Raw genomic sequence first — 18,316 nt, forward strand, 5'->3', positions numbered from 1 at the left:
TCAGACCAAACCATTAATTAGTTCATCCAGTTAACAGCTTCTCTGGGAGTGATCAGTCCTGTTGTTTCCATGAGAAGTATACAAAGTGTAGTGAACACAGTTAAAACTTTGGAATAACTATTAATAGCAGCAGTTGCTTACTTTCTGTATCAATTAGTATTAAGCTTATCTCAGGAATCGGAAGAATTTACGTATCTGCTTCAAAAACAAGATTTCTAATGTGACTGTGGAGATAACAGTTTATTGCATAAACATCTAATACAAGAGCATTTATGTGGATCTTAGTAATTCTTTGTTGTATTTTCTTTTCTATTTTTTCACTGATCAGCAGAAATCAAGAAAAGAGATTCACTCATTCACTAACACAGGACAAAGACTTCTTTTCTCCTTTGTAGTCGAATCCCTGCAGATTTCATAAGAGAGAAAATTTTGTTAAGGTGTTATTTATATGTTTTTCCCAATATTATCTGTGATTATTCCCATGTCACAGAGATCAAAGTCAAGAAGCAAATTCAGCAGATGGCAGTTTCAATGGGATATAATTCTTTGATCAAAAGTTAATAAGATTGCAAAATTCATATATAATTATTTGAAGGTTATTTATATGAGATTAACACTTAGTAACATAGAGTAACATATATAGTATATATTTTAAATTAATGTTAAATACTAATTAGGATATACTGTCTGCTGAAAAACTCCTTTGCTGATCTGAAGTGTGAATTCCCCATAACATTATGGTAGCAATATTGGCCAATTTCCAGATTTCACAGGTTACAAATGAGGAAGGTGTCAGGATGAGAATTCTCAAGGTAACAAAAACCAAAAAAACCAACACATGGAAACCAAAACCTAACAGCCTCCTGTTAACATTGTTGAGAATGCCCCTTTAAATACAAGCATTACACTGACACTGCTCATTCCCTGAAGTTAGCATTGTTAAAATCTTATTTATTTGTTCTTCTGTGTGTGTGTGTGTGTATGCGTTTTCTTTATATTTTTTATATATGTATAGATGCAGTATACAGGGGGGGAGAGAGAGAGAGAATGAGAATCTGTGTGTGTGTATGCTGTTGAGTTCCTTTTGTAGATGCACTCTCGCACTGGCTTACTGTAAACCACAGCCTGTAATTCCATTTCTTTTTACTGGGCATATTCTTTTCCTTTGATGTATTTCCTTACACCATTAATAAGTACCGTTATTTCCTATTAATATGGAAAATGGTACACTCTGTATGTGAGAGGCATTTGCTTTAGATTATCAAAGAAATCTTTTGCTACAGTTGTAAATTATTTTAGGAAAGAATGTAACTGACTGCCAGGGGTTTTGCAGTTCTGTTGGTCCTGTAATGGTATATGGAATTTTCACTCTGTTTTCTGATTGTTTCCAGTTCCAAAAAGGAAACATGAGCCTGTGAGCACTGACATATTACCAAGCTCAAAGTGCAGAAAATGGATTTCTGCAGCTTGTTAATATTTTGTAATTATTTGTCCTGTCCCAGCTTGTGTATTTGATTTGCCCTGAAGGATCTGTGGAAATGTGTGTTAACCTTCCATCTTATACCATCACATAAATTTACAGTGAATTAACTAGGTGACTCACTGGGTAATATTAACTCACTTTACTGATGCAAAATCATATAATGTCTTAAACATTTATTTAGAGTCCTTTGACAGCACTTACTGGCATATTTTTTAAAATCTGGTTTGTTAGACAGATGTAACAACCTATTTTATAAAGGTCTTACTATGAAGTTTATAAGGCAACATATATTTTTTTGACAAATGGTAATGTTGTACAGTGTTTCTATAGCTATAGGGCAGTTTTAATGTGCTACAGCTAATGTGTTGAAGGGAAATTATTTTAGATATTTGTGGTTGCATGCTAGATAATTTATTTATTGTTGTGATAGATTAAAATCGAGAAATAGGAATGCGGTGGTACTGGTAACGCAGGGTACCCAGTAAAAGCACTTTGCAATGTATAAGAAACATTTCAAAGCAAAGCCTTGAGGTCTGATAGAATTAAATTAGTGTGGCAATTTAACATGAATCACAATAGTTAATCCCTCAGTGCGTGCTGAAGCTGGCACCATTAGCTCTAATTTCCATTGAAGCAAAAGAAGAAGGTCAGTCTAGAACAGTGGCTGGACTGAAGCGGTATACATCTGTTCAACACATTTATTTCTAGGATTCGGTTTGTTGCCAGGCTTTATCCAGCCCCTCAGAGCAGAGCAAAGCTGCAAAGTGGGGCTGTGCTAGTGGTACTTTGTTCTTCCTTTCTTTCCCACTGCTCCTGAAAAGTGGAGCGGGGTGATTGGAGTGGGAGGAGGAGTGCAGCTCTCTTCCCACTGGGGAGCTGCCAGCTTCCAGGGCCAGTCCTTTTGGCAGTTTTTCTGCCAGCAAGTTTGACCCTTGCCAACCAGTGAATTTAGATGCAGAAGGGAGTGATTTCTCTTTTTGAAGAAATTGGAAGTAAAAACCTAAGGGAGAGGGTTGAACTAGGACAGTAGAACACAGGACAGGGAATCAGCAAGGAATAAATAAGGGAGCAAAATGCTATAATAAAGAAAGCAAAAGTACTTGACAGAAATGAAAAAGCAGAAAAAATAAGGAGGAGCGTTACCAAGGCATATGAAAATTGACTTACTCTGTGCATGGAAAGGCTGCAGAGACACAACGCTCGTGTTGAAAAAGTAAAAGAATAATTTCAGTGTGCTTACCCTCTTTTGCAATTATTCAAGTTTTGTTTAGAAGGTAACAGTTTTCATATGAAGTTCTAAACCTAAAAATTTACAATGGTATTAAAATAAATTCTTACAAATTTACATGTATTTAATACAAGTAATCTGCTTATGCCTTTATGTATTGTTTTGCACAAAAATTAAGTTAATGGAGAGAAACTGGGATTACAGGGTTGGCAAGGCTTGAAAATAATAAAATCAAGTAGTCAGAAATAATTTCTACATTTTTTCCAATCTAAACCTCATCCTAAAATCTTTTTCTGTAACTGCTCAGTTACATAGTGTAGGGTGTTCCAAGGCACTAAAGCAGATCTCAGAAAGAGAGCACACACTAATATTCAGTATAACTGCAGATTGTTGTTTGTCTTCATGTTACAAAGCTGCTTAAAAATTCATATCTCTTCAGCCTGAAAATAGTAGATATTATACAGCTTTAATTTTTCATAGCTTGCTCTTTATTACAAAATAATTTCATAAAGCTATGCAAAGAACTTGCTGATAGTATTAGAAGCAGAAAACCACAAAAATTTGTTAGGGTCTCTGATAACAATACAGATAGCTCTGAAAAGCGGGCTATGGAGGAAGAGCACCTAGGGCACAGCAGTACCGATGAGTACAGCAGCGCACTGGTGTAACACACAGGAATACTTTGTTGTTCTAGTAAAAAAGCAGACAGATGGACAGGAGCTTTACCGGTCGAGCACTGCGTCTCCATTTCTGAACAAATGCGGTATACAACCTGTGGCAAAGAGGTTTTCTTCCCACTAATTTGCTGGGAAAAAGGAAAAGCATTTTGTTCACTCATAACCTAGGAAGCACATAAAGGGAAAGTCTGGCTTCACTGAAGTAAACCAGAACTTCGCCATTGCCTTCAAGGAAACCAGACCTTTACCCTTTGCTAGGTTATAAATATTGTTATACCTATAATTTAGGACTGTCGACTGTTACAACTTTACTCATTTTGAAGAAATGCAGAGTTATAAAGTACCAAACTAACTTTTTACTCGTTTTCAAAATACCTGTGCAAGCTAATTAGCTAATTCAAAGTTTATTCTGACAGTCCTACATGCTTATTAGACAATCCTGTGTAGTTCTCTGAGAGTAATGCTTCATATCCAGTTGTGCATCTTAAATGAAAATGGCAAGTTTAATAAGCTATACGTGTCCTTTGTGTATGTGTGTATATCTGCATAAAGGTTGTGAAATCAAGGGTTTCTCTAGCCCAGGCCCCAAAGGGGCAATAAGCAGGTGCCTAGGATAGAGCGAAGAGCGGAGCTAACATATATTTCCCCATAATATTTTCCCATCCTCTACCTGTGCTTAGTTCAAGAACTTTCTGAGCCAGATCAAACCATAACTCCACCATAACTAATTTGAATAATTGACTTTATCTGAATAGGTATATGACTTTATCTGATCAGATAGGTATCAACTTAAATATATTTTTAAAAACAAATCAATACCTGTAACTGATCAATACTTATGCTTAGCCCAGTGTTTAACTAAGGGAAAACAAGTTGCTTCTTTTTCATGTGTGCATAGTCTTCCCAAGGAGCAGGGCACTTGGGAGAAAGGCAATTTATTTGCCTTGTCACATGTGTCTTTGGTGGAAGAAGGAATTCTGTCAGTGGTGCTGTTGCCATTCTGAAAGTATTTGCAAAAGAACCTTTGATACACTTTAAAACTGGTAGAACTGATTTCTTCAGAATATTTATAAAATTACTGTAACTAGCAATTGGTTACCAGCTCTTTTTCACTGGGCTGTGAATAGGCAATAGCAGAGCCCCCACAGGAAGAAGAAGGTGGCTTGTCTTTGAAGAGAAAGACAAGAGTGAAAATAATACTGGAAATTATGTTGTAAGGACAAGTATTTGGGGCAGGAGAGCCTCTCCAGGGGAGGAAACCAAGTAAGATGACCTGGCAGGTCCCTTCTGTTGCTGGTTTTGGATTCCTTGCCTGCTAAACTCTAGAGTAGAATTCAGAATAGTTCTTCTTCACCAATAATTTAAACATTGAGTAGTTTTTCCTACTTTACTGCAGTGAAGTGTTATTTTTTGAATACTGTGGTAACGGTAACTTTAGAATTAAACTCACTTTCCATGCTGATATGGCAGATAAACGGAGAGGCAAATTCCTTGCTAGGAAAAACTCCTTCAAAAGAGTGGTTGCTTTTGCTGTGTGTCTGCCCAGCACTTAGTGTGGAAGTCTAATTTCTAAACACGTGGTTTATACTTCAAGTATATTTTAATATTTTCTACTTATGCTGTTCAGTTGTTTGATTTCTCTGGTGTCATCTCACATATTTGTCAGGCTGAAGTTTCTTGCCCGCTGCAAGAAATGTGGAAATTTTGTACTTGTAGCATTGTGGCTGGTGTGTGGTAGCAGGACAGAGCACAGCTATGCACTCCCTGTGTTTATCTGCTTTTTATATCAGATTTATGTCACAGATAGAAATTTCCAAAAATAGTGCCTGAAGTTGGGTTCTTAGTTTCATATCTGGAGTCCAGTCTAGATTACCTAAATAATTCCCTGCGTAGAGCAACAACCTTTTTTTGTTATTACTTGTTTTTTGGAAACCAAGTAGGGCTCTGTACATATCAATAAATAAACAAATCCGGAAAGGAATGTGAGCCCAGGTTGTAACTCGGGCCAGCTGGGCTTGGGCTGGGGCTGGGCATGCCTTTGTGTCCACTGGCAGAGCAGGGGGTGGACAGGGCAATAGTGCTTTGGGTGCTTAGGTGTTGGGCTTTGGGTGCCTGGGTTCCAGTGATGGCCAAATCTGTGTCCAGAAAGTAATGGCATTACGGAGTATTTCTTTTGTCTTCTGAGGCTTGGGCATCATTCATTTTGAGAGACCATCTCTGCTTTTCACACAGTCTATTCCCTGCTGTTGCACAGATTATAAGGAGACATGTTCGTGCTCTTTGATTTTTCTCCTGTTCTTTTTGTGGCATTAAATAGTTTAAGCTAGTCTTTTGCCTTTCGTACAATAGAATTTGTTAAAGGATGTTGGCAAAAACTCTGTGGGTTTTGGCATGTATAATACCAGAATAGATGTTGTGTGGTGTCCTCGGAGCTAAACTTCTACTACTGCGTGGGTTTATGCACTCGAGGGAGGCTTGTGTCTATAACCCACCAGGTCCCTTCGAGTCTTAAATTGGAAAAAAATGGAAGCACAGAGCTCACATAGCTTTGCTTGTCTTTAAAGTGTTAGACTGAAACATATATTCTCTCAGAAGCTGTGTATTTTGACATCACCTGAGCATGTTATCATTCAAGCAGAAGTGTGAGGAGGGAAGGACTGTCAACCATCTCACTGCAGTGCCACCGATGGCCTTCAAGTCCTTCGCCACTGGTGCTGGCATTTTTTCAGATGCTGTTTCGCTGGTTTTGCTATTTCTCAGCTGTGCCTCCTGCGTCATGAGGCAGGGTGAGTGCAAAGCATGTGAGCCTAAGGAGTAAATTAGCATCTACTGAGCAACCTGGTTCTTAGCCAGGCTGTTAACTGCCATTACAGTTGGTATAAGGCTAACTCAGCTATGTCTGCAGTTACGCTTCAGTCAGGCATATCTATATCCATATATTAGGGCTTTGTGTCCACTTAGTTAAACTCTCAAAGTGCTGAGTATTTCTCTCCTAAAGGGTAAGTGCCTGCTCAGGGGCATCCTACTTACGTATAAGCTTCTTAAACTTCAGAGAGGAGGAATGGTTTGTTTTACCCGTTTTCTCTTGATTGTAACTAGTAACTGAAAACTGGTAATTAACGTTATCAAAAGCTCCTGAAAAAATGAATTTTATCATAGCTTACCCTGAAATCATTGAAATTGTCGTTGATGTGCTGTTAACTTAGGGACAAACTGCACCCTTAAATTGTAGTGAAGTCTGTTTGACCCAGGTCACAAAACTAAAGAAATACATGACTGACAGGCATAGATCTGGAAGGACTGTGCAGTCCGCCCCCCGGCTCCGAGATGTGATCAAGGTCATGTCACTTTGGGTATTTTTGCATCATTGCTTTCATAGCTGATCAATAGTTTCTGACTCCAAAATCTATTGACTGGCTGCTTATTGGATGAGAGCTAATTGCATAAGCTGAAGGGAAGAGCATCTGCTAGGCTGGTCTGGCACCCTGTGAGTGCGGTTAGAGCGCATGCTCTTCATTGGGTATTCAGACATATTGTTTAACGTTATATATTTATGTTTCACTTTGCAACTCCATGGTCAGTTACAGTGAAAGAAGTGAATTTTTAAAAGTATGAACTAATCAAAGATAAAAATAATTTAAATGTTCTGAGGTCAGAATACATAAACTAGACTTCTGAAGAAAATACTACGATACTATCTAATGTGGCTTCTATTATTTCTACATTTTTGTTCTTTTTACTGAACTAAAATAAGGTTCAGCAAAGGGTGACTAATACCATAAGAATATTGTAATGAGTATTAATTAATACTTTGCAATTTAAATCAGAGACAATATAAAGTAGATCAGAAAAAATCTTGGGAAAAAATCTACTACAAATGGTGTTGCTTTGTCTGCTATGGCTCACAGCGCTATTAATCAGGCCCAATACTCCAAGGCATGTATTATGTGATTCTGCAAGTTTTCCTGACTCTGCACTTAGTAATTTTGCAAACTTACTGTTTCATTAACACTAGCTTTTGTACTTGGTATTCTGCCATGAATTAGGCATACAAGAAAGGAAAGAGGAGAATTACTTATTTGCTGTTACCTGTGATTTGTTCTAGCAGATTCCTACTCTAGATCTGTAGAGTCCAGGCAAACTTCTCTGTCACAATTCCTGTAGGAACAGCCTAGAAGGGTCCTCAGAAGGTGTCTAGTCCAACCCCATGCTCATCAATACCAAATTCAGACCAGGTTGCTGGGGGCTTTTTCCAACTGGGTCTTGAAAACCTCTGAGGACAGAGACTGCAAAACCTCCCTGGGCCTCTGCTGCAGTGCTTAGTTATCCTTGCAGTGAAATGTTCTTTTCTTTTCTTTCTTTCTTTTTTTTTCTTATTTCTTTATAACCACTTTGTTTCTTGTTTTCCTGCTGTTGCACCTCAGCAAAGAGCCTGGCTCCATCTTCTTGCTAACCTCCTTGCAGATATTGGCAGGTGTCTCAGCCTTTTCTCACAGGGCATGTGGATCAGCTCCCTGCCCATCCTGTGTCCCATGGCTAGACTTGGTGAAGGTGATCAGTATTCTTACTTGGAGGGCCCCAAACTAGACACAATATTCTATTTGCAGCCTAGAGGTAAGGAGAATAATAGGTGCAGTGCTTGGTAACATTTCAGTCCTCAAAAGGTTAAATTATTGTAATTGCTTAGAGTCCTTCTCATAAGAGCTACACAATCCAGCATTTGTTTCTTTGTTATCTATCTTCCATTTAAAATTCTTCTCATCAAAAACCTGTATTTTCGCTGTTTAATGCTCATATATGGCTTTTCTTTAAAGAGAGTTGTTTTCACTGGTTTGCAGCATCATAGTGCCATTGGTCTTGGCTCTGGTAAATAAGGAAGTTGTGAAATTATTCCTACAAGTCTTTTATCATATTACTTAAGTAGGGGGGGAAATGTATTCTGGAAATCAATACCCTTCCAGAAGACTTAGGGGTTGTACTGGATGAGTTACTGAAAATAAGCATTCAGTGTTACACTGTGGCTGTGTGGTATAACACAGAAGTCCTGGGATTTATAAACAGGAGTATACTAGTATAGAAACTGTTTATTGCTACTGTAAACAAGCATCAGTTATTATCTCCAGCTATGGCAACTAAGAGGTTGCTGAAAAACTGGTCAGAATTAGAAACGAGGCTTAAAAGTTACCCCAGACCCAAAGTCCTTAAGTTCCATTCCCTGCAGAGAGTGTTCAACACCAAAGTGCAAAAACTTTGAGGGAGGGTTTGTGGGTCTAGATGCAAAGTTACACAACTTTGCACCATTATAATCAGCGAGGAAAATTTGCCATTAAGTAAGTTTTTACACTTTTACACAGAATAAAATATTGGATGTGGAAGAGGCTTACTGAGTTTTGAAGTGGATGTTAATTTGCCTCTTTTGTAACTGGCTGGTACTTACAGAGTAAACTGATACAGTTCTCAGAGTTGTCAGCAAACAGCTCAAGGCCCAAGAAACTACTTTTGTTGTGACTATACACCATTAGGAAAGAATAATTTTAATATATATCCATCATGTTTTCATATTATAATTATTTTGAGAAAGTGGGAAGATACCATGTAACACTACGGTTTCTTTAAGCAGTAAATTGCTAATGAGCCGTTCTACATGGTGAATACAGGAAAAGCAGAAGATGGAGTTGCTGATTAGAAACATCTGCCTTTATGTCTTCTTGTCTTTCACTGTATGGCTATTTACATGTCTGTTCTTCATATATGCAAACATATGTGTTCATTGAGCATGCATATGGAAAAGCACCAAACCAGTGAGTCATTAACTCCTGGTTTCATTGATTTTCACTTTTAAATGCTTTTTATTTTTTAAAATTGTTTTCCTCAGGTTGTGGTTGAATTGTCAGTTGGTGTTAACGCATTCAGTAGTAAAATTAAAAGTAGTTAGAGGCTGGCTTACCAAGACCAAGCATAACTGGAAAATAACCGCATTCTAAGCATTTGATGCAGAGCTCAGCAAGTACAAGAAATCAACATTAAACAGACAGCCAGAAGTGAGGAATGCAAAGACTGTTAGCCACCTGATAAAATGTTGGCTGTCCCATAGAAACCATAGAGGAAAGTTGAGGGTGTTGGATTAGATTGCGAGTGTGTGTGAAATGAGCACTGGTAACAGCAAAAATGCCAGGTTATCTCTGTCATCCTCCCATACAGAAAGAAGGTCACAGATGGATTTGCAAGATAGGGGTTGTGAAAGGCAGTGCGTGCTTCTCAGCCGCAGGGACAGAACGAAACTCCATGCTGGGGCATACAGTGTCCTTGCTCAAAGCAGCCCTACTGCACAGAGCAAGGTGCAAAGCATCTCGTCGTCTGTGAGCTCTGGGCAGAGGGTTTGAAAATGAAGGTGGGTCACGGTTCTCCTCTTGCCATGCAGAAGGGACCTGGATTTCCAGTGAGGCTGTGGCTTGAACAAAGGCCTAGTGCTGCCAGTGGCAAATCCCTTGGCAACTCAACTGGTTTTGCTTTAGTCAAGGTCTGTGGTGTTACTGTGTTTCTGTTACTTAGTGTTTGTAGCTGTTTCTTTTACTTGCATATATTAAGTAGCATTGTTCATAGCACTACATCACAAGATCAGACTTCTGTAGACCCTCTAACTGGAGAGTTACCAGTTGTTGATAACTACAGTCCATACCCTGTGTACTAAAATTTGTGTTCTGGTTGTGAACGCCAAAGGAAGTAGCCTGATTTCCAGGCTTGCTATGCAACTGTATTTGTGTTGTGAAAGTATCTGTCATGTTTTATTAAAGTGCTTTTAGGAAATCTAATGTTGAAATGTAGTGAAATCTAATTAAGTGGTAAAGCCTATTTGTAAACCGCATTGAAGAATTTTTGCTATTTCTGCTGAAAGTACTGTCTAATTATATTACCTGCACTTTACAAAGAAATTTAAACTTAATAAAATGGAAATAGCAAATTATTGAATTACAGCAGATAAATATTTAGGGCACTTCCTCACAGTAGAGTTTTAGAATAAACTACACTATAGCCCCACTATTATAAACTAATATTAGTTTAAACATATGCTTCACTTATGTATCGCATGCATAGGCTACTGTTGCTAAGTGCGCTGTATAAAACAGACCATTGAGTTGGGACAGCCACGCAGCCAGAGAGAGATGTGATCCCAAGTGCTGTGCAGAGCCAGGCCTAGCTTGTTAGGGAGCAGGACTGTGTGATCAATTGTCATGCACCAGCCACCTATTTTGCAAAACAGAGGCATAACCTTTCACTAGTAACTCTCAGCTGCTAATAAATGAAGAATGATTTCTTGAGCCAACTCATTTCTCAACTATGCCTCTGGTTAGTTTATAGAGGCTTTTACTACCCTTAACTGAGCATTGCTTTTATTTGTCATGAGGTATCTAGTAGGTTTGAAAAGTAGATTGAGAAGTTTTTAATACCTCTTTTTCTGTATTTTTAAAATACTACTTAAAACTTACAAAGAAATGTCTTTTTGATGGAGGAGTAGTTAACTCAGTCCCACAGGTTTGCCAATGAGCCTGTTGGGGCCATCAGGGGAAAGGTGATCTTAAAATGTACCTTGTCAGTTCCTTTTGTCAGTATCAGAAAAAAAATACACTCTCTTTCCCATAGGTTGTCCTAGAGAAATATTTTCCCAGTAAAAAGGAACATTTCCTTTCACAGTAAAAGAAAAGAAAATTTAAAAATTCTTCAGCCTGAACTTGGCAAAGAATTTCACTGTCTAATGATGCCACCACATGTTGCTTGCCAAAGTGATAGCTCTTAGGGGAGCCTGGTGCTGCCAGGTACTGCAAAATATGTTTTTGGTATTAGAAATTATAAAGAAGAAATGAAACATGCAGCTCTTGGGGTTCTTACATTGCTTATGATTCATTTCCCGAAATGCGTGAGTGACTGCAGTTGGACTGGTTTTGCCCAGGCTGTGTGTGCCATGGCAGCATGTGAAGCTATTTTAAGAGTTTTTTTCTACTCGCTGGCCCACTGAAGCAGCTCGGAAATTTGTTTGTTCGTCATATATTTTAAATATACTAGCATAAGATTGCCAGCATAAGAGAATACTAGCCTAAGATTAGCTCAGTTAAAATTAGGAGGGCCTTCAAAAATAAATGACAGTAGTCCCACTTGTACAGAATTTTTGGACAGATTACCATCTAGTCACCATTAGTAGTCATATGCTTGGTTTTCTTCCAGACTTTGGCAAGCCCTGCAGAAATCAGAGAGTAAAAATACCTTTCCAGTTTTCTACATTCCTCATCAATCCCCATATAATTACAACAACGCTCAGAATTTAAGAATTCATTCTAAAATAAGAGAATAAGGTTTGAATTTGATTAATCCTAAAGTGAACGAAGTTGCTGTCTTCTGTATCTTTTTAATGTTTTTACAATAAGGGTAGAAGTCACTTTAATTAAGATGCTGTAGTTTTATACAGACATTTATTTAAATAAGTGAATCAGGATGCAGAAGAGGAATCTGTATTCCAGCATTTAGCTATGGCTTTTTTTCTGCACTGTTGCTATGGAGAACCATATAAATATTTGTATCACAAACTAATTTTACTTCCCTTATAGATGGCATGGCAATACAGATAAAAATGGTAAAGAAGAGTTATTGTAGGTGGGGTTTATCATGTGAAGTAATGTTTTGGAATGGGTTCAGGCACAGACTAGCAGCAAAGGGAAGTTAGAAGGTGCTGCATTAAAGCAATCTGACATCCTTATGTTACGGGGTAGAAATTGAATGAAAGTGTCCATTGTATTTGCAGTTTCCCCTTTTCCAATTTTTTTTTATAGCATTATTAGGTATTTGTCTTTCTATTAGCCCGTGTGTACTAGGCCATTTGTATAAAATCAAACATAAGCATAAAAGAAAGAACTTTAAATTTAAGGAACTTAAGCATGTGTCCATAGCACCCACTGGATGGATGATATGGAAACTACACAACTGCTTAGGAGTTGGAAGCTGGATAAAATCATTTCTTCATGTGATCACTCACATTTTTCATGTTCAGCTCTTTTCTTTCCTTGTCTGCCAAATTGCCTCAAAGGTGGCAGTCATGCTGGACACCAGCCTATGGCCTCCTGAATTCCAGCAGTGCTGTGCATCTCCTTGCCTTTGCTCCTCACCCTGTCCTTTGGGCTGGTCTCCATCTATTCTCCTTCCTTGGACTGTTGTCTCTTGGTCATCTTCTTTGGGAACTTAAGTCTCTGTGATTATTTCTTAGTATACGAGGGTGGCTTCCAGCCTTCCAGACATTGAAAGACCCTTAGCTGATAACCCCAGGTGATGTGTGAGAGACGCTTTTGGCACAGTTTAAACTCCGCACTTACTGCTTCTTACTGTTAATTCTGTGTTATGAAACATCCTCTTTAACAGGAAGCTTCAAAGAGTGGCTCTGGTTTCTTTTACTTAGTAGATATTTTCAACGCCTGGAATTGTTATTCTGGTTTCACATTGAGATCTCTCTGGTGACATCCTAAGATAATGAAAACAAAAATGGTTAACAACAGGATTGGAAATAACATGTATCACCATAGCAGTCTGCTACTTCTTTCTTATATCACAGGAAGTTTTCGTTCAATTCAATAGCAAAAAAAAAAAAAAGGGCAATACAGAAGTTCCGAATAACAGTTACAGCTTAACATTTGTGCAATGGGAAATCAGGGCAGCATTGTGTCAGTAGTTCATTGACCTTTTAGGATCCCTTAAAAACTTAAAAGGCTAAATGACTTTATGATTTTTCTAAAAATAAAAAAACCCTCTACAGTATCAAAGACTTCACAGTGAACTAAAATACTACATCTGTAAAGAATGTACCTTAAAGATGTGCATACCACTTGGCCAGTAGGTAGATTGTCCCACGGACTAAGCAAATTGCATTTGTGTCTTCAGAATGAGTATCTGCTGTAACAAGGAATAATTAATAATTTTTTTTAAATTCCCTTTGTGGCTGAGTTTCTGATATCGCAGTCCTTCACTGTGCTGAGCATTTTGCTTATCTGAAGTTATCTCAAAGAACTATCCTGTATTTTAATAAATAAATCTGTGATTCAGAGATCAGGATTCTTAATTCCAGCCTGGTATTGATGCCTTCCTAAATGGAAGAGCGGATTTCCAGCAAGGCCCATCAGCTGTACCTGTCTGTGCTTACTGCCATTGTTTTAGGTAACAGCCAGTGCTGCCTAAGAGCACACAGGCATGACCAGAGATAGAGGGGTCGGGGATTTCCAGGAGCAGTGATGGCGATGCCAGCTTAGACGGTGCACTGTCATGAGCACAGTTATTGCCCAGGAGTGGCAGAAGACAGTTCCAATACAACAGTAATTTCCCCCAGCTTTTAATTTTGCCGTTCTTACAGCAGTTCCCCCCAGTCATGAGTCTGAGGGAGAAGGGTTTTTTTCTGTATCTGTTGGGCCCAGTAATTTCAGCGTAAGGCATTACTCATCACAAAAAGAATTAATTAACATACAAATTGCATCATCATTTACTGAGTCTTTTGGTGGGGAAAGCAATACCTCTGTTAAAACTGTGTCATTTGGAAAAGTCAGGCATAACAGACTTGCGTTTTTGTTTTTAACTACCAAAGCTTGAGTTAATTTTTTTGGTGTCGTTTTATTACTTGGTTGGATTCAGAAGTGTCCTCCTTTCAGATTTTGCTGTTTTGTGTTAATTCATCATGCTAGCACTGCACTTAGTGTACCTTTTCTTTTTTCCCTTCTCTCACAGCAAATGAAGCTTGCGGCTGAGTCACTGAAGGAGTAAACATGAAGGAACGAGGATGACTAAAGCAGTCACATGTGAATGCAATGTGGGCGATTCTTGAGCGTTTGTTTATGATGATGATGTGTAGCTCTCAGAGTGTGCACTCTACCATCTATTCAGTAGGTGGCACCTGCTTATATGATATTTGGTAAATATTCTTTGCCTGACACTGTAAAAAAAGATATTTTCTCCTGCTCTCTTGCTTTCTTATATGCAACTGTTCATGAAGTTAACACCAAATAACACTCCAGCTTATGCTAGGTCTGGTTGAAATCTGCCAGACTCACTGTGCTGCAAGTGATTGAAAACAGATCCTGTGAGTAAGCATCCAGAAGCTAACAAGAGTTTTCAGCTGCAACTTTGTTAAAGAAAAAAATAGAAGGTAGACTGTTATTTAATTCACAGTGTACGGTCCCCTTTGGGCTTATTGCCCCTTTTGTTCCTTTATTACAATAGCTAATCAGTCCTGTATTATTTCAAAGACTTGCTTATTAGCTACTCTTTGCACATAGCAAATTAATTTAAGTATTTTATGGATTGCGTAATGAAATACATGGTTGTTCCCTATATGATCTGAGAACTAGTTAAATATTATAAAGTATGCATTATATACTCCTGTGTGCTAGTTATTTAAATAAGCCCCAGCTAAAATCTGTTCAAAAGCTGGGTAAAAAGCATTCAGTAGGAGGCAGATTGCTGATCAGTAATTTATGAAGTGTATTTATTTTTCAATTTACATTAGATTTTGGTATCACTTCCTTGGATCTCAAACTGCAGTATTGTATGAATGGATCTTCTGGTTAAATGAACTGATAGTAACAGATCAATTAAACTTGATACTTGATATACCAGTACTCGTGTATGTAGTGAATATCTGATTTTTTTTCTTGCATTTCACAAAAAGGTAGGAGCGTTTCATTGTTTTCTGACAGTAGTAGGGCCAAAATCTACAGTGTTTGTTCCTGTGACCTTGAGACAGTTTATTTTCTCCTGCTGTGACCTTCATCTTTGGTAGATGTAACTTACCTATATGTGATACTTGCTGGAATTCTGTCTGGAAAAATCTGTTGTTACAATAATTAAGGTATTTGCCTACTTTGCACATTTCAGATTTCTGCCACAGGGCCCCCACAGCAGAGTAATAGAACTAAGCCAAAATAATGTATTCTGCCTGGAATTTAAAATTAACATTTCTCAAACTCTGCGAGCGTGACCCAGTAAGAAACGACTCTGTTCCCTTGGGAAGAGGAGCAAAAAACTGTGCTACAGCTGCTGTCTCTGTTCTTGTTTCTCCCATTGCGCGTCCCCCACACTGCTGCTATTTCAGGGGTATCTCACAGGCTGCTGCTGTTTCACAGCCTGTTCCTGAGGTGGCGGTTGCAGGGTTGTGGCTGCACAAGCTCTGCCCTGAGCAGCCAGCAGGGATCTCTGAGGGGAGCATGTCTCCTTTCCTATGGTGCTGTAGAGATCCCAAAACCAAAGCTTTTTTGAGGAGGGGACTACTACGTTCTCCATGAAAGCTCCCCAGCTTTGCAGTTTCTTGCCCACTTTGGTCTGAAGTAGCTCCTGTTTGTTTAAGTTTTACTCGTTCTGCCTAGTCAGTGCTTTTGAGTGAACAGTTCAGAAGAAAAATCTGTGGGAGGGGTTCCTGGTGGAACATGTTCTTGTGAGCTTGTCACTGCCATTTTGAAGGGATTCTGCTGGTCTGCTAATTTGCGCTGGTTTGTGAGCATAAAGTTGGTATATTTGTTTTGCTGATGGCAACTGTATCAGGTGTCTGGAATAATTTTCTAAGATGGGTTAGAAAAGGAATCAAGTCGTGTCTCAACTGTGATCATGTGAAAAAAATAAGTAGACTTCTGCAAAACTGATGTTGTGGTTGTCCTTGTGGTCCTTTCATTCTCCTGTTTTCTGTAGACTAACAGGAAAATCTCTAGTAAGGTTTAAGTACCTGGTGACATAAGTAACGTTAGCTGTTGCCCTTGCCTTGGGCAAATCTTTCACTTCTGCTTAGTTTCCTTACCTATAAATGGGGGTAATACTGTTCTTTAGGTGGATTCTCCACCTAGAGCTAGTAGGTATGGAGGAATTGTGACCTTCCATAGTGTGAGTGAGTAAGAAGTAGGGGAATCCTTTGTTTTATAGGGATTAGAGTTTGTTCTAGATACTGGGAGAACTCTTGTTTTAGCATCACAAATGCTACACAGTCATGACAGAGAGTGTTTCTGTCCTAAAGAGCATACACTTTAGCTTGCTGAGATATGTTACCTGTATATTGCCAAGTAATACTTTGTCACCGGACTGAAATTTAGCTCCTATTCCTCTGTATGCTGTTCTTTGCCCTTGTACTGGGGGAGTGCTCTGTTTAAAACATTCTGGTTTAATGCTGGGGTTTGGTTTGTTTTTTGGTTTCTTACATTCATGCTGTCATCTATTGTCATTTCTCATTTGAGAGAAAAAATGTTTCTGTCTATGCTTCTGAATGTCTTTGTATTGTTTTCTTTCTGCTGTAGGTGCATCTGTAAAAATTGTGGGATGCTAGGGACGAAGCTTACTGACAAAAACCTGTTGTCAGATGAAAATATGAGAATAAATAAGATCCTTATGAGTAACTGCCATTCACAAGCTGTGTAATCTGTATGTCTGTTCCTAGTCTGGGTAACTGTGTCCCCCAGGCACACGGGAGTGGAGACTTTACTTTCCCATTGTTCTCAGGCCACCCCCAGCACAGAGCTGACATACAAAGCCAGATCCAGTTTTCTCAACGTGCAGTTGAGAAGGGCAGAGTGGGCTACAGGGGAAAGGGGCAAGTGCACTGAAGTGGAAGGAAAAGAAGGCACCTAGATCAGAGGCGTCTGGTTGCCAGTAAGTGTCTTCTGTCTCCTTCCTTGGGGTCAGCGAGCAGTTTGTGTACAGCGATCGCTGAAGCTGCAGCTCGGGCCCTTCAGGCAAATAGTGGTGGGTTTACGCAGGGGTTGTGGAAAGTGCGAATGGGCTGGTTTATGAGCGTAAAGCTTACGCTCTGCCTGTGCCCCCACTATGGGCAGCAAGTCCATCCCAGGAGGTTCATGGCATGGTCCATTACCCAACTAGAGAGACCCTTAGACCTCAGAGACAGCTTTGGCTCTGGACCTTTCAGGAGTGCAGGCAAACAGCCTTGGGTGTGTGGCAGTTCTTCCAGTGCCCGAGCCTAAGAAATAAGTTCATCTCTGGTCTCAAGCTTTAGGGAGGAACCTAGGATGAGTCTGGAGGCATCCTGTTTGGGAAGTCAACTGTGTGGGAGTAGCCTGTACCTATCTGTAAGGCTTGAATTTTACACATCACCTTAGCAGCAGTGGTAACAACCAAGACGACTGTTTTTAAGGAAAAGGCCAGTCATAAATAATTTACTGGTAATACAAAAGTTCTCTCATCAGGTGTGTTGTGAGCCACAGGTCTAATTGTGTGGCCCAGAGGGATCTGCTGACTCAGGATCTCTACTGTACTTGCTGGACTGCAGCAGCTCCCATGAACTTAAGGACAGTGGAAGAGGAAAACATGGGAATTGTTACATGAGGAGAGGTTCCTCTGTAAGCAGGCAAGCAATTCTGGGTATTTTTGCTTACCTCAACCAGAGGGAATCGATCTCAAATCTCGTTCAGGAGGACTTGCACTGACTGAGCGTTTACTTCCTTATTCAGATAAGCAAAGCCAGTGGGAACCATGCCTCCTACCGCCAAGCGCTTTCTTCAGGAAAGCTCTCCCATCCATGCCTCATCCAAGAGTCGGAGGGGTGAGTGCCAGCATCAGGCTGGAGCTGACAGCAGAGGCTGGTGACTCACCTGTCGGCCCTGAAGACTGATGCCCTTAGAGAGGAGGGATCTCTCTGCACCCCGCTGCTCGATATAAAACACAGTGGTGACGGCATCTGTCATCACTGGTGTGATGAGGGCAATCCTGGGTACGGTGTAAGAGTGCTCGTCAGCCCTTCCTGCTAGCTCCCGGGTCTGCAGCACTGAGCCGAACCTCTCCCAGGCCTTGGGCACTGAAGCAGAGTGTGTGCAGCACACAAGAGCCCAGAGAGAAAAACAGATCCTTCCCTCCTGCCTCCCCCAGCCCTGTATTTCTCAAGAGAGAGTAGTGAGGGGGAAGAAGTTA

The 18,316-nt window shown here is 39.6% G+C and overlaps 1 protein-coding gene across 5 annotated transcripts in view; it reads left to right on the plus strand.

The window, feature by feature from the left end:
* Nucleotides 1-15,030, plus strand: part of ANO10 (anoctamin 10) — a 131,313-nt gene extending 116,283 nt beyond the window's left edge. For all 5 annotated transcript variants that reach the window (XM_075053302.1, XM_075053321.1, XM_075053332.1 and 2 more), the window contains one exon: nucleotides 14,144-15,030. In XM_075053302.1, coding sequence (XP_074909403.1) covers nucleotides 14,144-14,179 — 36 coding nt within the window. In that variant the 3' untranslated portion in view covers nucleotides 14,180-15,030. The remainder of the gene's footprint in view (nucleotides 1-14,143) is intronic.
* The last annotated feature ends 3,286 nt before the right edge of the window (nucleotides 15,031-18,316 follow it).

The sequence above is a fragment of the Buteo buteo genome, chromosome 2 (genome assembly GCF_964188355.1).
Source record: "Buteo buteo chromosome 2, bButBut1.hap1.1, whole genome shotgun sequence".
NCBI lineage: Eukaryota > Metazoa > Chordata > Aves > Accipitriformes > Accipitridae > Buteo > Buteo buteo.